This window comes from Leucopleurus acutus (assembly GCF_964270905.1).
Source record: "Leucopleurus acutus genome assembly, chromosome: 8".
Lineage (NCBI taxonomy): Eukaryota > Metazoa > Chordata > Mammalia > Artiodactyla > Delphinidae > Leucopleurus > Leucopleurus acutus.
Window position 1 is genome coordinate 87,279,929 of NC_139151.1, and position 22,979 is coordinate 87,302,907.

A 22,979-nucleotide genomic window follows, 5' to 3' on the forward strand; every position below is an offset into this window, starting at 1 on the left:
AATTGGGGCCAGTATACAGAGGGACTTGGAACAAGAGGAGCTGGGCTCCAGTGAGAGGACAAGCAAGAGGGGAGAGGATGATGTCTTTAGGTGAGAAGGTCGTTAGAAGTTGCATCTTGCATTTGGCCAGTACTTGGAAGAGAGGCCTTGGGGAGTCTGTGAACATTGGGGTGGCTTAAAGCTCCCCTTGGCTGTTGAGAGGGGAGAGAAAAGGTGCTAGTCTGGGGGCTGCCAGGAGGACCCCTGGATGCTTCAGGCTGCCCTCCTCGGCAATTACTTGAATTTTATGCAATTATTTGAATATTTTTATTGGACTTTCCTGCAATTTTATGAAGAAAAATGGAAAAATGAGTCTTGAAATTGATAACCACTGATCTTAATATAATTGAGAGAAGGATGGAAATCAACGGGTATACGCGGAAATGGCAACTCTTCGACCTCATTGCACTGAGGTTATTACACATTCCGTTGTTAAGGAGGGAACATGTAGGTACCAAATGCTGCAAATATATCACCTGAAGACTAGCTCTGAAAATGAGGTGTAGTTAGGGATTTTATCATCCTTTTTGGCTCTGTGGGAACAGAACTCCCCCTGATATCAGGTAAGTGTCTAGGTCCACATGGGTATGTGTTTTCAGGAACCCATAATGGATGAAATTGGGTGACTTCCAAGTAGACTAGGCCGGAAATGGCAGGAGACAGGTTTAGGGAACCATTGGGGGAAGGAATGGAAGGCAGGGGTAGATGCTGGAAAAGTGGGAACATCCAAATACGTGGAAACATCCAGCAACTCAGTGGCCATAAGAAGTAAGGACTGAGGTAGGAGGTCTGAGAAGTATTTGTTAGACTTGGAAAGCAACGGGCGACCTTTCTTGGAGGCTGTTTCACAACTATAAGGAAGACTAAAATAGCCATCATTGTAACAACAGCTAATATTTTCAAGCATTTATGTGCCGGGCATTGTTCAACAGTTCTGAGCGGTTGGTTCTCAAAGTGTGGTCCCTGGACCTGCGTCTTCAGCATCACCTGAGAATGTGTCAGGAAAGCAAATTCTCAGGCCCCACCTCAGATGAACTGAGTCAGAAGCTGAGGGGACTGCGGCCCAGCAGCCTGTGTTTTAGCAAGTCCTCTGAGATTCTCATGTGTGCTCAAGTCTGAGAACTGCTCTAAGCATCCTTCCTGTCATGTATTCCTCCTGACAGCTGATGAGGAAAATTTCATTATTACCGTTTAGCATATACGGCGGCTGAACCTGAGTAAAGGAAGGTTATCCACAGTCATACAGCTAGTAAAAGGTAGAGCGGAGATCAAACCCAGGCCATCTGGCCACAGAAGAAAATCTTTTGGATTATACTTTAAATGTTAAAAATGCCTGGAAGATATCCCCTGAAAACCCCAGAGAAGAGAAGTTTCAGTGCTTTTAAATTTAATTTTACTTTATTTTTTTAGGATCCAGCAAAACAGACATGGGACCATTTTCCTGCTTCCTTGTAAAATAACTTTGAAAAAAGCCCCAATTCACCCTTTTAGTGAATTTTACCCTTTTACCAGTGAAATGGTGCTAAATGAAGATTAAACTTGTACCAAGTTTCAAATTTTCTTCATTCCCCATCTGGGGCTTTCTCTCTGGTCTCATCACACCCACACACACAACCCTAGGACTGGTTTATTAAGAACTCTCTGGTCCTGGGGGTGAGTTGTGTTTATAAGACTTTTTGTTGCTTATCTAGGAAGGCATCCAGGTCCACAGGAAATGTAGACATCCTAAGAGATGATGGCTGTACTTTCAAAGTTACAGAAGAGAAAAAAAATGGAGGTGGCCCATGATTTCCATCACTGGCTTGGTGCCAACAACAGCAACTTTTGCAGACATTGCTATCCCTGGAAACAAATGCCTAGAATGGAATTATTGGTGAATACAAGTTCTCAGTAGGCAGAGTGACATGCTGCCAGACACCTCTGGGATGGGAAAGAATGTCTCATTTGGGAATAGCATCCACCTGGGAGCCAGGTGTACGCCTTGCCGGACATCACATATGGTAGTGGAGAGGGAGACCCCAGGAAAGTACTTTTGGAGAGGCGGAAGTTGAGAAGCTAGTAGCAGGATTGGGCAGCAGCAGTGACCCAGCTGGATGGAAGCTTTGGTGGAACCCAGTTACATGGCCTGAAATTGCCAAGCCAGCTGCCCCCAGTATCTGAACCGAGTGGATCTCATCTACTTTCCCTTGTGGGCAAGGGCATTGAAAACCTCTCCAACTGAGAGGGCAGAAGAGTGTGATGCCTAAAAGCACCAGCCTTTCTCCCAGGAAGGTCTGGATCCCAGTCCTTGCTAGAACACTTACTGGCTGTGTGACTGTAGGCATGTTACTTAACCTCTCTGAACCTCAGTCTTCTTAGTGGTAATCTAGTTGTAATCGTAGTACCTACCTCAAAAGGTTGATGCAGTGACTAGATGAGATGACGTATATCAAGTGCTTTGTACAAAAAGTGAGCAGTGAATGAATGATAGCTGTTCACCTTAGTATTTTTTTAATCATTGTTGAAGTAAACCAGAGTAATATCCTGGGGGAAAGATTGGGGCTTTGGATTCCAGCCAACCTGGGTGCAAATTCTGGTCTCGCATTTGCTAGTTGCTTCTCTGAACCTCTGTTTCTTCATCTATATAAAGGGGATAAGTTTGTGGCAAAGGTAGAGTGAGACAATGCATGAGAAGGGTATAATACAGTGCCTGACAAAGAATAAAACAATAAAAAAACTCCACCGTCATTCTTTGTGTTCTCATTATTATCATCACTGCTAAAGCATTAGAAGCAACAGGTGGCTGGCAGCCTTAAGCATTTACAGAATTCCCGCCTTGTGTGGGAATAGCATCATTCTCCTCACCCCCTAGCTTGTTGGTTCCCCCTTTTCCTGAGTCCTTCCGGCCGGGTCGAGGAGGAGCCTGCTTGACTGAAGATGCATGTGGTTGACATTGAAAGCCCTGCACTACAGCAGCCCACCCTCTCCTCTGCCATCCTCGCCTCGTCCTGCCCACCCTCCGTGATTACCCAGGATGAGCTCGGTCTTTCCAACCCACTGAAGGCTTCATGGTTTTGGATGCCTTTCCACAGACATCCTTGTTTTTTGCATTTTTCCTTTGAGCCTTGTTCTTCTGTTGGCAGCCCGTTTTCGATGTCTTAATAAAAACAGATAGGTCAGCTGTTTTTGACTTCCGGATCCTCTGCCACTTCCTTAGAGTGCTGTGTATTCCCCGTCCAAGTTCATTTGTGGGGGCTGCATGAAGTGACAACGGGCCCATTTCCTAGGTGGCTGCTATTGAATGTAACTAGTAACGTTAGCTAGTTACGTTAACGAGTAACGTTAACATGTAATGTTCTTTGGCTTGAAGCCTTTGGGCTGGGGAGGTGATGCGGTTGGTACCATCAGGCAGGGAGTGGGACAAGAGAAAAGTCAGGATCTTCTCCAGCTCGGTTCCCATACATTTTCTCAGCACCTTCTACAGTCAGGCGTTTGTCTGGGGCTGGGAATACTGGCAGGTGAGGCCAGAGGGGACAGACACTTCGAAAGACAAACAATGCAAGACAGCTGTCTAAATCCAGGCGGGTTTTCTTTTCTTTTTTCTTTCTTTTTTTTAGGTCTCAGCAGCCTTAAGCCCCACAGATGTCCAGTTGGTGTGTCCTTAGGTGAAGCGGCCAGCAGACAGGGTGGGCTTCGTAATTTGCAGGGCCCAGTGCAGGATGCAAATGTGGCTCCCACCAGGGTGAGGAAGGTACTCCCCTTCCCATGGACCTGTGGCCACAACACGTCGTGGACAGGGGCCCCCAAGAGATTGTAACCTTGTTCTCGGTACATGCTCTCGGTACATAGCTCAGGGGTGGTCGAGAGGCCCCCAGCTGAGTCATCAGCACTCAAGCCAGAGCTCTGCCAGCCCAGGGCAGGGAGGGGGGGCTGCCACCAGGCCTCTCCCCAAGATGCCACAGAGCACCAGGGCCTGGGCCCCTGCCGACGCAACCCTGTCACCACCTTGGGAATAGAAGGATGGCAGTGGTGGGGCAGGGCAGGGGAGACCAGCAGGGTGGAGAGCAGCAATGGGGGTGCGGAGCAGGGGCCTGATAATCCCTCCTGGGGTGACTGTAGAAGGCAGGACCATGAGTGAGCTGAGGCTGAGCCCCTGCGCCGTGTTCCGTTTCCCCAGCAGGCTTCACTTACAAAACACAGATTCAAAGCTAAGACTATTAAGAAGTGAAGATGCACCTGCAGAGCATTAAACCCCAAGCCTGAGGCCCTTCAGAGCACCGGGCCCTCAGGATTACAGGGCCCTTTGGGGTATAGGGGGCCCGTGTGACTACAGATTCCCAGGGGAGAAAATGATTGGCTCAGTTTGAGACCCAGGTGGGGTGGAGGGCAGGCACCAAGCCAATCAGCTAAGCTGAAGATGCAGGCTAGATTCAAATGCTTCGAGCATGCAAGATAGGGAAGCGGGGCTTTGAGCCAGGCTGGCCCCGAAGATCCTAACTCACTTAGCACATGCCAAATAAAAGATGGAGACCGTGCTTCTAGCTGCAGTTTATTCAACTGTAAAATGAGAGCAAAATCTACAAAGCGTAGGGGTATAAACATTTTCAAGATGCTTTTGAAAGGTGCTTTAGCTTCCTGGAAAATATGTCCACCTAAAAATTATGGAAACTGTATGTGACCTGTTGATTTGGACCACAGGACTGGGGAGAGGGGAGAATGACTAGATGATTTTTAAGGCCCCTTTTAAGTTTTTGTTACTGTTATTTTGGTCTAAGCTACAGAATTTCTATGCCGTGTATCATGAGAAATTTTAAAATGAATGTTTTCCATTTCTCCATAGTACACAAATAACTTCTTCTCCTTGAAAAAAAATTTTTTTTTGCCCCAAATGTCTCCTTGAAGGGGGAAGACATAGAAAAGAGGAGGAAGGAGAACCTAGGCCACTTTTTAAAGTTTATGTCGTAAGATGCAAAGTAGTTTTTATCAAATGAAAATAAATACCATTTTTAAAATAAGAGCAAGGTGTACAAATGCATAGGGGTGTTAGAATTTTAAGGACCTGTCACTCCTGTCAGAGACTCACTGTCTCTCCTCTTACAAATATTCTCTTATCTTGGTTTCTTAAAACCAAAGAATGGTCTGTAACATCAAAACAGGCAATATATACTCAATATTTATTAGCTTCTGCTATGATCTAGGCACTGTTCTCAGAGCCAGGGGGACTAAATTAAGTGGTCCTCACTCCTAAGGACCTAAAGTCCTAACACATAGGATATAGGGTTTGAATTAATTTCCATTATTAACTAATGATATAACCTGGACTAGGCTTTTATTTCTCTCAGTGCCTTGGTTAGCCCCCCATACCTTTAAAATGTAGATAATTACAGTGATGGAACAAAATTATGAAGCCTGCGTCATAGGGAGGAGTCTCTCTTACATTTGTAGGTGCATCTCAGAAACATGAAATTAAGGAGGGTTTGTAGGTGTTCTGGAAGAAGGCTGAGGTGTCCGTGTTGGCAGTAGAGGCGGTGACAGAGAACAATGCATGAGGAGTCCTTGCACGGAGTGCCAAGGGGACTCCCTGAGGCCCTCGTCTGGGCCAGTGAAAGGGACCCGGGCAGACACTTCAGACCTCAGTTGGGATCTTTGCTCAGAACCATTCAGGGGGAGTGACTGCCATCTGGAAACACCTCCACCGTCCATTCCTGCCCAGCTCGGTGGCACAAAGTCCTGATTTGGATCGTTTCAGTTTGGTGCTGTGGTGTTTTCTTGCTGCTGGGATTCGTGTGCTTGGCTAGAAGGCAGAGAACACAGAGTTTCACCTTAAGTACCTGTCTGTTCCATGATTCCTAGTAAAGGAATTGATTTTTTTTTTTTTCCTTTAACAGAGTTGGTAGACTCCTATAGGATGTCACTCTAACTTTGAGTTGGGGTTCCATCTTGAAACTGAAGGGTGGCCAATTACTTTTTAAATTAGGTTATAGCTTGTGAATTTTAATAGGATCTATAAACTCTGGTGTATATGTGTTAGTCACAGGAATGTGATAGTACCTTTGATCAAATACTTTAATATATTTGATGTAAGTCCATTCATTACTGACTCTCTTTACCTCCCACTCCTTTTGTGAAGATAGCTGGGCTAAAAGAGCAACTCTTGTCAGCACTACCCAATTCCACTGATTACTGGGAACATAAAACACCGTGTGTGTTTTTGTGTGTGTGTGTGTATTTATAATGGTTAATTATTATAAGAACTTTATGATAATTGCTGTTGTGACGCCGTGTTGTAGATGAGGGACTCAAGACTCAGGGAAATGAAGTCCAAGGTCACACAGCTAGAAAGTCGCTGAGCTGGGACTTGAACGCCTGTCTGATGTCCAGGTTCTTTCTTCTCTGCCATGTATGCTCTCATCCTCACCGTAACAGGGTTTAGGGTTTTATAAAGGAGAGTACTAAGAAACGCATTAGGTTTGGGGTAGGATATATACCACTGTGTATCCCCTACCCTATAAGCATAGGCCTTTGCTAATCTAAAGATGTGTGGTGAGTGGGGAGGCATCCTTACTCTCTGAGCTTCTGTGACCCTTGGAGGGGCTGCCCGCGTCGTGTGGGACCAGCTGTAGCCTTCTGAGGGAAGGAGGGGTCTGGGTGGGAAGACTTGCTGGAAGGCAGCAAAGCGGAGTGGGCAGAACATGGCTTGTGCAGCTAGGAAGACCAGCTCTGTGTCCTGTGCTCCAGCCTCTCCCCCGACCATCAGTGAAGTCAGGGTAATGGCACCAACTTGACCGGACTGTTGGGAGGGTCAGAATTAGATGAGCTGAAGAATATAAACACTCTGATACGTGCAAAACACTCAGCAATTGTTAGTTGTAATTGCAAAGGGACTTCCTCTTTCCACAACTTTCCCACGCACACGCTCATTGACGGACCCACACTCACTGCTGCTTAAAATTTTGTGGGCAGTCTCTTTCATGCTAGCGTGAGAGATTTAGCATTTTTATAAAAAATCATTTTTATAAAACAAATCCATTATTTCTCCATGATTTCCCATTGCCTCCGTGCTCCCTTTTCTGAGTTTTACTCGAAGGGCTTGAAGGACATTGGGTGTCTGCCCTAGTCCTTCCAGAGAATTCAGCCAAGCTTGGGGCAGCCCATTCCCTGGTCGGAGGGACGGGGATGGCACTTGGGTTTGGCTCTCATCTCCTTCCTTTGCTTCGGGCTGTCTCACTGATGCCTCCGGAAGCCTCGGCCTTCCTAGAGGATAGAAGGCTTTTTCAGCCTGGAGGCTTGAGCAGCGCCCGAGTGCCTGGAACCCTGTGCCCTCGCCCACTGGGAGTGGATCTGGGTTTGTCACGCGGTGAAGTAGCCCAACTCTTGTGTCCTTTGTTCTCTTTCGGCAGAACCAGCTTCTAGCAAAAGGACTGCTGTTTGTGGAGGAGAAGATTAAGCTGTGTGAAGGCAAGTACAAGGCGGCCCCCGTCCGGTGGGCCCCTGACTCAGCCTTTGATGCTCGGACAGCTGGAATGCTTCTGTCCAAGAGAGGCGCGTGCCTCACCCCGGCGGCCCCTTCTCCAGCTAGGGGGCAGCATTTCCGCCCGAGTTCGCCACTCCCAGCAATGCAAGTCAGACTGTGTTTGGGGAACTGAGGGGGAATTAGGGTGGCCTCTTTGGAGATCCCCGTTAAGGGGGGTTTTCATGGGATGCATGCTGGTGGTCTCCTTTGAAGGGACAACTTATACTGCAGATCCTGCCACACTGTTCCCTCTGGTTTGATCCAGGCTATTTCCTATTGGCCTTTGTATAATCCTGTTTCTTGACGTGGTGCATGTCAGGAGGCCAACCCACTCGAGGGACAGGAGGCTAAGCAGGCACCTACTCAATGGGGGGTGATTTACTAAACAAAGAAAAGGGCTCCCCTGCTGGCGCAGTGGTTGAGAGTCCGCCTGCCGATGCAGGGGACGCGGGTTCGTGCCCCGGTCCGGGAAGATCCCACATGCCGCGGAGCGGCCGGGCCCGTGAGCCATGGCCGCTGAGCCTGCGCGTCCGGAGCCTGTGCTCCGCAACGGGAGAAGCCACAGCAGTGAGAGGCCCGCGTACCACAAAAAAAAAAAAAAGTGTTAGAGTCAAGCTGGCAGGGTAGAAAGGCACTGAACGGATCTGGGAGGTGGTCAAAGGCAAGGGTCGGCCGACCCTGTGGCTCCGCCAACGGCTAATCTCAGCTCCCACCGATGTGGATCCTGACGCAGCTCACCACCTACTTCTTGGGTAACTTTTGGCAAGTTTCTCGTTTCTTTGAGCCTTGGTTTTTTAAAATAATATTTAAAATGATAAAATGGGACTAGGGATCGTAGGGAGTATAAAAGTATAACTGGCGTAGCGCCATACCTGGCACATAGTAGGTAAGCAAACTGGTTCCTTCTTTTTTTTTTTTTTTTTCCATTCCAGCCTAGAGACCTCCATCTGTAGGTCAAGTTTACTTCTAGATTCAGACTTATCAGGCAGTAGATCATTCCTTTTTTCTTCCCCTTCCCTGGGAGAGACACTTGTGTCCAGTGAAGTGTCTCCTAGAAAGACAAAGTAGGAAGAAACATGAGAAATGGACACTGCAAGGTCCCAGTGCCCAGCACACAGTGAGTGCTCACCAAACCTTTGGAAAATGGGAGGTTTGAAATTAACCTCTGTCTATTCAAGAACTGACTGAGCCTGCAGCCTTGTTTCCCTCCAATGCAACTACGCTGAGATTTTTTCAACCTTAGCGATACCCAGTAACCCGAGGCCTTATTTTTGAGTGACCGGCTTTGACAAGAGCTTCGTGGCCCTTTTGCGTGTTGGAGTTAGGCTAGTACACCAGTGTGAAAGGTGGCTGCCTGCCCGGTAGTAAGTCGTTTGGAGTTATTCCGTGCTCCTGGAAATGCGGAAGGCCAGCATTATGAAAGAGATGCTGAGCAAAACCAGAGCGTCAAGGACCCTTAAAAGGGAAAGTTGACTGTGTGTCATCCAAGTGACACTTAACATAGCTACGTTCAGAGTGAAAACTCAGGCACAGAGCTAGACGGGATAAACAAAGGGCATCCAAGGTTCTGTGTTTCTGCCCCAAAGCATGACTAGAGAGCAGTGGGCCGGGATATTCTTGCTGGGTCCCTTCTTGTCCTGGGGTCTGGGTGGCAAGGTTCTTTCTGCACAGTGAAGGGGCAGGTGGGAACCTGTAAGGGTCTTTCACATCTTTAACCAGAACATCTCTACTTTTTCATTTTTTGTGTTACAACTCCAAGAAAGATTTTATTTGGATAAAAGGATTCTTTTGCTATAAAATAGAGTTTTGATCCATCTTATCACTGAACAACCTTTACTTTATTGACCTGGCTTGTACACATCCACTCTACCTGACGGCTGCAGAAGGGACAGAGGTAGCCCCTCATTATGTGGTACTCTTTCGTGGACAGAATATGCCTTGTTACTTTCCATAATCTTTTCTAGAGCTTTAGTGACCTTGGCTTTAAAGAAGTTTCTCATACCTCTTCTATACCTCTGGTGATCTAAACTTCTATGGCAACTAGAGGACAGTTTTTATAGGACAGTCATCTAGAACCTCCCATCCAAACCCCTTTCATCTTTGCAGGGGGCTAAGGCCTTGACTTGTGGGCTGTTCTTGGAGATGGGGTCACCTCCTTCCTTTAAGTCTTTCTTCCCGGGGCTACCTTGTTTTGTTAGCCTGTGTCTCTCTGATGTTCTTCTCTGAACACTTTCCAAAACCTTCACTCCTCTCTGAGATTTGCAGCAGGTTCCCAGGAGAGGCGCCTTCCTGCTGCCAGGTTGAAGGATGACTTCATTGCTGATGAGTATTCCATCTTGGAGGTGAAGGGGAGTAAGTAGGCACCAGCACTGAACAGCAGGCTTCTCTGTCACTTCCTTCCAGTCGGGAGGGCCTCTGCTTGTCTTTCTGATGGAAGACTTAGGATAAGGGCCATCAGTAAAGGAGCTGGCATAGCCTTTTCTCCTTTGAGATACACTCTCCAGGTGTTGGGATTCACCTTGGTTTTAGGCACCAGGATGCCCTAACATTTCAGACCATCCTCTTGACTTCCTGACCTCTTCCCTGCAGTGAACTAGCCTACCTTTGAAAAGAGAATGGTGATTGATACATTCATTCAAACATTTATTGATTATCTACTTTTTTTTTTTTTTTTTTTTGGCTGCGTTGGGTCTTCGTCGCTGTGCACGGGCTTTCTCTAGTTGCGGCGAGCGGGGGCTACTCTTTGTTGTGGTGCGTGGGCTTCTCATTGCAGTGGCTTCTCTTGTTGCAGAGCATGGGCTCTAGGCGCACAGGCTTCAGTAGTTGTGGCACACGGGCTCAGTAGTTGTGGCTCGCTGGCTCGAGAGTGCAGGCTCAGTAGTTGTGGCGCATGGGTTAAGTTGCTCCATGGCATGTGAGATCTTCCTGGACCAGGGCTCGAACCCGTATACCCTGCATTGGCAGGCGGATTCTTAACCACTGTGCCACCAGGGAAGTCCTTGATTATCTACTGTTTACCAGGTACTTTGCTAGGTGCTAGGGACACAGTGGTGAACAAAACTTCATAGGATTTCAGGTCCTCGAGGCCCTCACTACCTGGTAGTGGAGACAGGTATTAATCAAATCACCATTAGATATAAAACCCCAACTGGGACAAGTACTAAGAATACAATCCATAATAGGGGGATTTGGCCAGTGGGGGAGACTTTCTTGTGGAAGTAATGCTGGAGTTGAAAATATTAAGATAAACGGACGTACGTTAGGCAAAGAGAGGAGAGCGAGAACAGTCTAGCCAAAGGAAGTAGAACGTGCAAAGGCCCTGTGGCATGGAGGGGGCATGGTGAGCACGAGGGGCTGAAATAAAAGTCGCATACAAGGGGAATACAGAAGAGGATGAAGACACAGAAGAAGGAAGCAGACTCTCCCCAGCCAGATTGCCTATGCTGTGGTTTCTTTATCTAAGAGCAAAGGACAGTGTTGGAGCTAGCTATTAAGTCCTGCTCTGTCCTGTCCCATATTTGGGTTAAAAGGTAACCTCCTTCCACTCACCAGCCCTAGTATCTGCAAAAACCTATGCACTCGGTACTTGCCATTCATTCATTTAAAGATTTCCAAACATTGATTTACTGATGTGTCTGGCTAAGTGCTAGAAATAGAATGGTGAGCAGGACAGACAGGGCCGGGGCCTTCACTCCCATTCTAGTGGAGGAGACAGAGAGAAGTAAATGAGCGATTCCAACAACGTGTAATTAGCACACGGTGAGGGAAAGGAGAGGGTGCTGTGGATTTGCATTTCTCTCCAGTGTATTTCACTCTGACCTTTCAAAATCTGCACAGCTTTGGCCCTGCTAGCTACTAGTCACGCCCTCGTTCTGTTTTCTCTGCCAGCCACTGCTTTTGTTGTCCGTTAAATTAATAGATGGACAACACTAAATGACTCTTTCAAGATCGGCTCAGTGGAACTCGCCGTGCATTGCCAGACGCATCTCTCAGGGTCTAATCTTGGCTGACCCAGTTTCCCTGCCTCAGCTGAGCAGAGATAGTGCCCAGTCAGCTCTGTTATCTAGGTCATTAAACAGCAGGCACCGTGCAGGCTCTGCTCTGCCAGTGCCTGCCTTTCCTGCAGGTGCAAAGTCCCTCGAACAGCCTTCCGGTGGCGTTGGGTGACCTTTGTCCATCTAGCCTGGGGGTGGCGCTTGGCCAGGGCTTGGGCTCCTGATCCGGGGGATGAGGGTAGGCATAGCATCAGGAGGTGGGTCCCGCGTTTTGCAGGTGACTGTTCAGAGAGTAATGCCCTGCCGGTTACAGTGGGTGGAGGTGATAGTTTCTAAGCCCTCTTTCCATCTCTCTCAAGTGACAGCTCAAATCTAGACTGAAAAGCCAGTGTCTTAGTGATTATGAAAAACAAAATAATTTATAACTGTGCACATGATCTTTCTGGATTGTACGGGCAAGAGCACGGGTTCTGGAATCCCAGCTTGGCCTTCTACCTGTGAGACTGTGAGCCCAGATACCTGGCCTGTCTGAGCTGTAAAGTGGGGTAATAGCGTCTACTCATGAGATAGCTTATAGATAAATAATCTAGCGCAGGGCCTGATAATGTTGTAACCATTCTTGTGACGATAGCAGTTATGGCGTGCTTTTCAAAATTCAGCTCCCTTTTCTGGATTAAGGGAGAGAAGGCATATTTTCGGTCGAGTTTTCCCATCCAATCCCATGTTTACTGTAGTAACACTTGTGGATCAAAAGTAGGTAATGAGGGACTTCCCTGGTGGTGCAGTGGTTGGGACTCCATGCTCCCAATGCAGGGGGCCCGGGTTTGATCCCCGGTCAGGGAACTAGATCCCACGTGCACGCCGCAACTAAGAGTTCGCATGCTGCAACTAAGAGTTCGTGTGCTGCAACTAAGACCTGATGCAACTAAATACATATTTATAAAAAAAAAAAAAAAAGTAGGTAGTGAGCTTCCTCTCACGACCATCCCATGCTCCGTCTGACGTGGAACTGTCTCCTGGCCTCTCCTGCAAGTAATGACCAAGTGCTTTTCTTTCCTCCTCCCCTCCCACCTTCTGCCCTCATGTAGGTGAAAATCGCATGGAGGTTCTGGCTGACGTCTGGGACCACTTCTTCACTGAGACGCTCCCCACCCTGCAGGCAATATTCTATCCAGTTCAGGTCAGTCTTACTGGGGAACATCCTCCTGCCGGTCTGGGCAGCCTGTCTTATTCCTTGGCCTTTGCCCCCTGGGGCCTGCCAGTGAATGGGGGAAAACCAGGGGATTGGGCGCTGCCTGAGCCGGCTCAGGACCTCGGACATCCTTGGAAGGCCACTCCGTTCTATATTCAGCAACTAACCTCAAGCAACGAGCAGTGCCTGCAGACCTAGCAATTGGTAGGCGCTCTCTTCCCTCTTGGTTTTGAGTATGTCTGTATATTCTTGGAGTGGGTTGTTTCTTCTTACTTTTCAGAAGTAGGGAAGGTGGGGCAAGGAGACTTTTTCTTCCCTTTTCTTTCTTTTCTCCACCCTCTTCTTTGAAGCACAATTTTCTGGCACGTTTTCTGTGGCTCCCAAATTGTGGGAAAGGGACAATGTTCCTCGCCCCTTGTAAGGGATTCCTGAATACGAGAAGGCCCATGATGTTGCAGAAAGCACTGGGGACCTGGAATCAGTAGCTGGGTTTGGGCAAACTCATTTCCTGTTTCTAGGCACAGCTCTGTTTCATCTCCTGCAGAATGAGGAATTTAGAGTAAAACCGAGTAGCATCTCTTATGCTTCTTATTCTGTGAGCTCAGCTCATTCTACCACATGCGTTGGTTTCCCTCTACCTTCCTGAAGTGGCTAATAGCAGGACTGGTCAGTGCTGGGTCAGAATGGACAGCCCCTCAGGCAGACTGACCAATAAATATTCCTCTCCAAAATGTATGTCTCTGTCACACGCTTATGCTGCTATGTCCTCATGAGCGCACCTCCCACTGCAGTTAAGACATCATACCTATTGTTGAAGTGCAGGCGTGGGTGCTGCAACAATGCAGCCATTAACAAAGGTAGGAATTACCTTGGACCAGAGGTAAGGGCCCACGTGCTTTGTTTGCTCTGAGTGGTATTTTAAAGGAAGTTGGAATTCTTTTAAATACATGTCAAATATTAAAAATTGGGAGGTTATGCCTTCAGAGTCCACCTCCCAATTCAGGTTTGCCCCTAACAATTCCAGGAGAAGTGTCTGGCCTGCAGCGCACTGCTCTTTTCATTTCGTCCTCAGCTCCACCCTGCACCCCTGCGAGAGGATTTGAAGCATTTATGTGGATGGTTCACTCCCTGTGTCCACAGACTTCTCCCTTCTCTGCAATACTCACTCTTCGGCCAACAGTGGGTCTTAAGAAGACACACCAGGGAGGTAGGGTTGGCAGATTTCGCAAATCAAAATACAGGATGCTGAGTTAAATTTCAGATAAACAATGAATAATGCAGTATTTGGGATATACTTATGCTAAAAAACGATTCAAATTTAACTGGACAGCCTCTGCTTTATTTGGCAGTCCTACTGGAGAGGGGGTGTAGACCTAGGTCCCCCTTAGGACCATTTGGGCAGGGAACTCCAAGGTGCGGATACCCGGATGGATTTAGAATGGGGGGGGAGGGATCTGAGTGGGCATGGCCCCGTGCAGTCATTGGAGGCCCAAGAGGGGCCCTCTTAGCCTCAGATCCAGGCAGGAGCCCAGTTGCATGAGTCTGAGGATGGTACTGTCCTGCTTCTCTTGAAAAATTCTAAGAGCTGGCAAGGGTTGCTCTTGCCCCTGTCTGCCCCTCCCCCACACAATTTCCCAAGTGCCACTGCTGGTCCAGACACCCCACTTTGAGAACCCCTGAGTTAGGGACTCTTACCACTGGTAGTGACACCCCCAGAGGTGTCTGTTTGTCCAGCTAGGTCCTTCTCGCTGTGTAAGTGTCTGTGTGAGACCTGCTTCCTCACTGGACGATGTGTTTGCGTGCCCACTGTGTTCAAGGGTGTGGAACTTTGCTTGCCTTTTTCTGTCTTGTAAAGTGAAAGGAGTCCTGGCGATGAAGCGAGGGTACAGATACCTATGAGATAGAAAGTCAATGCCGAGTGCTGGGATGTGGTGCAAAGAATAGAAACTGTAGGACCTTGAGGAAAGTGGGGGGACTGCTGTCATTGGAGGTGGTTGGGGAAGGCAATCCAGGAGTGGTTAAGCTGAGCCTGTGAAGCATGGGTGGCGTGTATCTCTTGGGACTGGAGGGTAGGGGGATGCGGGGATGGCAAAACCTCTCTTGCCCATGTTTCTGTAAAACCCTAAGGAGTTGCAGGAAGTGCAAAACTTCCTTAAACCTTGGTCAACTTGAGGGATGGGAAGCTATGTCGTCTTTGGGAGGATACCCTAGTGATACCTCACCTCTACCAAGGTGATTTTTGTTGTGCGCTGTATGTATATGTGCAGAGGAGAGTCCAGGAAATGGGCCCTCCTTTCCCTTTCTGTTTTGGGAAACTTTAGGAGCTCTAAAATCAAATAGTTTAGGTTTGAGATCCAGCTCTATCTTGGGTAAATTCCTGTCACTCTGGGTGTAGGGTTTTTCATCTGTGGAGCGGGTTTTAGAGTAGTATCTATCTCAGAGGTGGTCGTGAGGATTAAATGTGCCATTTACATCTAGGATATTGCGAATCAAGCCTAGCACATGGTCAGAGCTTAGTAAGGGTCACAGCTCTTATGATCATTAGTTACTGTTTTCATCCTCTGCCCCCAGCCTACATGGTTGAACAAGTCCCTTTCTTCTACTTTCCCAGTGATTTTTCTTCCTGTGTTTCTTGCATTTGCAGAAGAGTCTAACAGGTCCTGTGTTTCCTTCTTTGCCTGGCACATGATAGGTGAGCAGGTATTGAATGGGTGAAGCTGAGGAAGCAGCCTTGCCTGTAGGGAGGCGCTGTTGACCTTCCGTCTCGTTTCTCCTCATCTTCCTCCTTTCTGACCACTAGCACACCATGGCCCCCACTGTACGTGTCTTGTATCACCTTTGGGTCATCTAGGCAGGTTGAGTCACACCTTATCTGAAGTATAATTGATTTACAATATTAGTTTACAATGTTGTACAGCATAGTGATGCCATGTTTTTATAGATTATACTCCATTTAAAGTTATTATAAAATATTGGCTATATTCCCTGTGCTGTACAATATATCCTTGTATCTTATTTATTTTATACCTAGTAGTTTGTACCTCTTCATCCCCTACCCCTGTGTTACCCCTGCCCTCTTCCCTCTCCCCACTGGTAACCACTACTTTGTTCTCTATCTATGAGTCCGTTTCTGTTTTGTTATATTCATTAGTTTATTTTTTAGATTCCACATATAAGTGATAAGGTACAACATTTGTCTTTCTCTGTCTGACTTATTTCACTAAGCGTAATACCCTTCAGTTTCATCCATGTTGTTACAAATGGCAAAATTTCATTCCTTTTCATGGCTGAGTAGTATTCCTTTGTGTGTGTGCGTGTGCGTGTGTGTGTGTGTGAATTTATATACACACACCACACCTTCTTTATCCAGCGATCTGTCTAGGACATTTAGGTTGTGTTCACATCTTGGCTATTGTAAATAGTGCTGCTATGAACATTGGGGTGCATGGATCTTTTCGAATCAGTGAGTCACACCTTATCGTAAATGAAGCTTTTGTTCTGAAGGACGGGGGCCAAGTCTGTGGCTGTTTGACAGCCCCCCCGGGCCTTGCAGACACCTCGTTCCCCCCAACCATCCATTTGTTTTGCTGGCCCCCACGTGGTGGGTGGCAGATCCCGCCAGCTCTCACCTCCCGACGCTGCTGCTTCTCTCCTGCCAGGGCCAGGAGCTGACCATCCGCCAGATCTCCCTGCTGGGCTTCCGCGACCTGGTCCTGCTGAAGGTGAAGCTGGATGACTTGCTGCTGCTGGCCCAGCCCCAGCTGCCCTCGTCCATCGTCCAGATGTTGCTCATCCTGCAGGTGAGGCTGGGCGGAGACATCACCGCAGGTTGAGGGGGAAAGGGCCCTGTGGCCAGAGCACCCTGGCTCAGTTTAGTGTCCTTTAGTGTCATCGGTCACGTTCCAGTTCATTTGTCCATTTGCTGTGTGTCCACTGTGCACCGTCAAGGTCCCTGGTGCTGTGCTGGGTGCTGGGATCCCGGGGGAAGCCAGAGGAACACTGCCCCGTCCTTCAGGGAGTGGACACCCTTCTCCCCCATCCTGTCATGTCAGGGAGCCTCGCGTTGTAAGTTACGACCAGAACCCACTTCATCCCAGCTCAAGCCAGACCAGGAACCCACAGGAAAGGTCCTCAGGGGCTACAGCCACAAGTGAGACCACGTCAGGCCACAAAGCTGCCAGCCTCTCTCCACTTACTGGTCTCTACTCGTATCTGGTCCACCTGGCTTCTCTCTGACCCTGCCTCTCCTGGCCTTCTTGGAGTTGGTCTCTCTCTCTCTCTCTCTCTGCAGAGTTGCAGTCAGTGCTTCGGTTTGCGCCGACAAACGTGGCATCCCACGGCTTGCATGTTTCCACCAAGAGATGACCCAGGTGGCTGCCTAGCATCTCTTAATCCCAATTCTAGATCAACGATAGGAAGATGAGCTAACCCTGGTTGGTTCCCGGCTATCTGCCAGGCGTGGGCCAAGGACTTAAAGTGTGTTGCTTTCTGAATCAAATAATCCAAACCTTATGAGCTGGACACTGTTGTTAGTGCCATCTTACAGACAAGGAGACTGAAACCCAGGAAGTTTATGTGTTCGCCTGAGGTCCCGCAGCACGAGGTAGTAAGATTTAGAACCATGTACACTCAGGGGAAAGACTGATTGGCCCAGCTCGGGCTACGTGACTCCCCTTTGTGCAATCGGCTAGGACCTTGAATAGGATCACATAGAATAAACATGGCCTCCATGAGCCCGGTTCTGTGGATAGGGGTGCACAGTTCCAAGAAACAAGGCTGTGGCCTAAGGACATCCCCAAAAATGTGGCTGCTATGCCTCTCTGACCTCTGTACAAGTTCAGATGCTGCAGCCTCAGCTCTGAGCCCGTCCTCAGGGAAGACAGTTTCATTCTTGGTCAGGCTGGTGAGGTTCCCTGGCTGCCGTCTCGGTAGGGGTGGAACATCAGGTGTGGAACCCCCGATCTCTCCCTCCCCACCAGCTGCTGTCTTCTTCCGGTTCTCTAGCTGGGCCATCCTTCTGGGCCTTCTCCCCCTTTCCTGAGGTCAGAGAGGAGGAAGGGTTACCTAACAGAACAAGAGGGGGTGTCATTGGCTCGAATACCAGGTCAAGTATTTTTATGAAAAGGAAGGAGAAGGAATGGGGATAGGAAAGCATGCGTATGCAGCTCAGGTCTGCGAAGCATAAAATAGGGCTTGGGTCCTGAAGAAGGAGTCTAGAAAAGGAGGCCTCTGGGATTCGGAGAGGAAGATTAGGAAAGGAAAGTTGGGCTTCCACACTTCCATTTCCATTTATATTGTGGGAAGTCGGGCAAGGAAACAGTCTCTGTTTTCCCATTTCACAGACGAGATGGAGGTTCAGAGAGGTTGGCAGACTAACTCAAGGTCACGTGCTGATTTGTGAGAGAGCTGGATTTGTCACCCATTCCTCAGCTCTCGCTCTTTCTACCTTCCCACCTAGCCTCTCCCGGCTACCACTGCCTCCCCTCTCGCAGCCTCCCAGGGTACTTGGCGACGCCCCATGAGCTTCTGAGATGGTCTCTTTAACACAGGACATTTGGCCTCATTTCCCCGAGGGCCTCCTGGGACTGGTTCCCTGGGCCATGTTCTTCTACACTCTGGGAGCCAGGAAGCCGGAGGCGGGAGTGTGACAGTGACAAAGGCAGGTTTTTCCCCAGTCCAGGTCCAGCTCCTTGGGTGGCAGGGGCGGCAGCTTCTGGATCTGAATGGAACGTGCAGGTTGTACTACCCTGGGACCATTCCTGCTACAGGAAATTTAGGCCCCAGTAGTTAGAATTGCTCTGCTCTCTCCCTGGGCCCCTACTTCCCACAGCGCCATGAGATCTGGGGCTGGTTTTTCCCTGCCTAACTCATATGGAGAAAAGAGCCATTTTTCAGGCCATCTCTCCCTTTTCCAGTGCTTTTCCAAAATGTCCCTGAACAAACCCCTCCCTCCCCAGAATATACAAGGGGTTCAAACTACTGTGGGCCATGAACTCCTGTCCTTAGGCTGTCCAGGAAGAGGCTGAGCCAGAAATTTTGACCACTGTGGAGATCCGGTTCCCCCTGGCAGTGGCAGACAGGTCTGAGACCATCCTAGAATGGTCCCTTCCTAGGGGACCCGCCAAGCCAAGCAGGAGTGCTCCCTGCCGGGCTGGCCCCCAGGGCCCCCAGTCTCAGCAGGGCCCCGTGCTTGGTTTAATTGTCTCCTGTCGCCATCGGGAAACTCTTTAACAAGTTTTGAACCAGGAACCCCGCGTTTTCCTCTTGCACTGGGCCTTGCAGATACGTAGCCCGTCCAGTGGCCAGGCCAAGGGCTGAGGGCAGCTCCCTCCTAGAGGGCTGTGTGCAAGTCAAGTTCTCAGCCATCCAGCTCCAGATCAATGCGTTTGTTAGTTAAGCATTTTCTTCCCACCTCCTTCCTCTTTTCCTTATTCTGTCACCCCTCTCTGTTTAGTGCTTAGGAATTGTAGCGGGGGAGAGGCTTAGATGAGAAATATCAAGTCATTAAAAAAATGAGAAAAAAAAGTTTCCTCAGCTCTGAAACCCAACCAAGGTGGTTTTGGGGCTGAAACTGGTCCACTTTTGAGGCCGGGGGTGGGTCTCTGGGAGCATGAATAAGGCTCCCCGCGCCCTTCTATTGCCTGGAGGATCCCCTTCCATTTGGGCAGATTTGTGTGTGAAGCATCTTATTTCCACTGCTGGCCTTTCGCAATGCTTCAGCTCCTGCTAAGCAGTATTGGAACCTGGGGGCGTGAAAAACCACCAAGTCGTCTTCCCATCATCACCCACTTCAAGCACCAGGCAGCCCCACTTGCATTTTCTCTTCATTTCTTTTCCAGGCCCTTCCCAGCCCTAACTCCCAAGTCTTCTGCATCACAGCCCCTCCTCAGCCTCCTCTGTGTTTCCTTAGGCTTCCCCCTCCCTCCCACTGCCCCCAGCCACCTCCTTCGCACGGTGATGGAGCTGACGAGGGACCACGTCAGCCAGTTTCCTTGGGGGCTTCTTACACCTCACCCAGCGATCTCCAGCCTGTAGGACTGGCCCTTCCCCCTTCATGGCCCAGCCTCCAAAACTCCAGTGCAGTGGAGAGTTTTCACTTTTCGAGTGAGGGTGACATAAAACCTATTCCGCGTTGAGAATTCGATGGGACCACCCTTTGGGCTGAGCATAGCCCCTGCAGAGCCTTGTCTCTGCTCCCCTGCAGCCCCTCAACATGACCACCTGGCTTCCAGGACTTTCCAGTGAGAAACTGAATTCCCTTGGAGTCTGCTGGTTTTCTAGAAAACCTTGGTGACCTTCTGGCTCCTTTTAGCTCTGAGGACTCCTGTCGGGCTGGGCTTTTGAACTGATCCTTCATCTTGGTGCTAAATGTGTGTCTAGTTCCACAGTGACACTCCCTTTCTTCTACTGTTCCGGACTTCTCCAAATTCTGTTCCCCTTTCTTTTCGAGCTAATTAACAAGGGCAGTAAGACGGGCTTGGAGCCAGACAGCTTGTGTTCTGGTCCCAGGTTTTTGCCTCTGTCCAGCTGTGTCTCCCTGGGCAAGTTACATGGGCTTTCTGGGTCTTACTTTCCTCACGTGTATAAGGCAGATGATGAGGGCTGTTGGGAGGCCTCTGTGCTCTGATACACGTGAAGTGCTTATATAAAGCGCCTGTGTGCCAGGTGTGAAACAGTCATTGTGACAGTGTGGGTGAGAGTGCTACGGTTGGAACCGCTCAGACCTCAGCCCTGGAGCTGGGGTGGGGACAGTTCCCACGGGCCCCGCATCGGGGTGGGATCCAACCGCAGAGGCCACGGTGCTCTCCGTGCGCGGTGCCGATCACCGCCACCATTGACAAGGGCCTGAGGCTTCAGTCCTGGCTGTCCTTCCTTTCAGCCACAAGGATACGGCCTGCCTTGAATAGAGTAGGAGGGCAGTCGGACCTTGACTGACCTTTGTCTCTCTTGGGTGTTCATTTCCAGAGTGTCCACGAGCCCACAGGCCCAAGCGAGGGTTATTTGCAGCTGGAGGAGCTGGTGAAGCAGGTCGTTTCTCCTTTCCTCGGCATCAGCGAGGACCGCAGCGTCTCAGGCCCCACATACACACTGGGTAAGGGGCACGGCTCTCAAGCTGCCAGGAGCGTCCATGGCAATGATACCAGCTACGTTTTACCGAGCCCCGATTATACCCCAAGCCCTTTGCTTCCCATGTGGGTCGTGCAAATCTCTGCACGTCCATCGCTCATGTTTCCCACTGACCTGTGTCTCGGTAACCTCCCCTCTTGGCAATTCCTCCCAAGGCACTGTTACCGTACCTCCGTGGCGGTGCTCGTTTGAGCCGCATCTTTGATCTCTGGCTTTGATCTTTTTCGGTGCCTGCGATGTTAATTTTCCTGTATCTCATACCAGAAACGGCCTTACTGCACCCCATCCCCCCATGAGTGGAAAAACCACCAGTGATGAATTTCGCTTTGAAAGCAGCTCAGAATGTGAAGCCAGCCCATTGTGTGTGTGGCTGGAGGTACAGCTGCTGGCTGCCCACTACATTTCTGTAGTTACCACCAGGGCCTTCACACCAAGGACAGGGGCTCCTGGACTGGGGGACAGATCCCATTGTGGCCTTTTTCAGTGACTGTAAAGCTAGCATTCAGGCTCTGTACTAGTCACCCTGGCGAATCTAGAGATGAACTGGGTCTGTTCCTTCTCTCAGGGAGACCACGGCCTAGATGGGAAAATAGCTACAGAATATCATAAAAGATATGGCTCAGTTCCCCTCTGAAATGAAAATGCCCCAAATGCATGAACTTTGGGTTTGTGGTTCTATCTCCAGCATCCAGGATGGTGCCTGACACACAGTAGGCACTCAAAAAACTATATTTGTTAGACGGATGGGCGGCGTCTGTACCTGGGGCTGGGGTGACCAGCACCCACAGACAGGTGCAGAGGCGGAAAGGGATTCCCCAAATTTGGAACCTTTTGCCCCCCCTTCTTGCTTGCATGGAGACCTAGCTGAGCTTCAAAGAAAAGCGGGGAGGAGCAGCCTCCAGCAGGCTTCCCGCCCCTTCCTGGGCCTCAGGACTGCAGAGAAAGGCAGGGCCGGCCACAGTTTTCAGGCCCCGTTTATGCTTCTCTGGAGACACCAGTATAACCACAGCCACCACAGATCTGAGGGTGCTGGCCCGAGCCTGGTCCTCCACACTCCCTCCTTCTCTGCCTCCCTCCCTCATTCCACCCGGCTGAAGGAAAACAGTCCCCTGCCCTCCCCGTGAGGAGGCCTGGGCGCCACCTTCCGGCTTTGGCCCAGCAACTGGCCCCCGAGTTTTTGGGGCAGGTGTCAAGATGCCAGCGGGTTAGCCAGGCCATGGCACGGACCCCGCCATCCTCTGGGCCTAGAGCCGGGAACAAGAATAGATTGGAAGTTTGTTTGGTGAGGACTTGCTTTAAGAAGGGATACCTTCAACTTTTCAGCTATAATAAGACTAAAACATACTTTCATCAAATTATAAACCAAAGGCCTGAGGTTTTATTCTTATACCAAGGACAATCCTTTTCTCTGGGGCATTGTCACCGTAGGGGCAGAGAGGGAAGGAAATGACCTTCTTTTGATTTTTTTTTATTATATTATTGTTTCAGCAAATGTGTACTGAGACCCTGTCCCTGGCACCTTGTGAGGTGCTGCAGGTTTATCTGTGACAAAACTGACCCATCCCTGCCCTCTGGGATGCAGGGTCTGGTGAGGAAGTCACAAGCAATAGACGATGACTCATCCGTGTACGAGTGCTCTGAGTGGGGAAGTCCAGGGCCCACGGCAGGAGGACTTCACCGGGACTGGGAAATCAGGGAGGACTCCCTGGAGGAAGTGGTATCTGCAGTGGGACCTGGAGGATGAATATAAGTTAGCTGAGTAAACGGGAAAGGAAGACTGTCCTGGGCAAAGGGAAGGATCTTTGGGAGGGTTTTGGAGTTGGGGGGAGGAGGGCGGGGAGCAGGAGGGTGAAGCATTGGAGGAACTGAGAGGGCCTTAGAGTTTTAGCGTGGCTGATGGCAGGGAAAGCCCCGGGACACAGACCACATCCTGGGCACTGTGCGGGTGGGCTGGATACCACCTTCCCACACACAGGGGAGGCGAATGAAGGTCAAGGTCGCTTGGCTATTGGAGACAGGCTTCCAAAGCCCCGAGCTGTTTGCCCTTTACCAGCTTTTCCCCACACTCCACCCGCACCCCACCCACCCCGTCAACTCCTAGGAGGTGACTGATTTCACTGAGGGACAGCGGAGG

The 22,979-nt window shown here is 49.6% G+C and overlaps 1 protein-coding gene across 1 annotated transcript in view; it reads left to right on the top strand.

The window, feature by feature from the left end:
• The window catches only part of PRR5L (proline rich 5 like), a gene marked incomplete at both ends in the record, with an annotated part of 50,818 nt that overhangs the window by 21,255 nt on the left and 6,584 nt on the right, over nt 1-22,979 (top strand). Inside the window, 4 exons of the mRNA XM_082845782.1 lie at nt 7,419-7,476; nt 12,615-12,706; nt 16,378-16,518; nt 20,684-20,810. Coding sequence (XP_082701908.1) covers nt 7,419-7,476; nt 12,615-12,706; nt 16,378-16,518; nt 20,684-20,810 — 418 coding nt within the window. The remainder of the gene's footprint in view (nt 1-7,418; nt 7,477-12,614; nt 12,707-16,377; nt 16,519-20,683; nt 20,811-22,979) is intronic.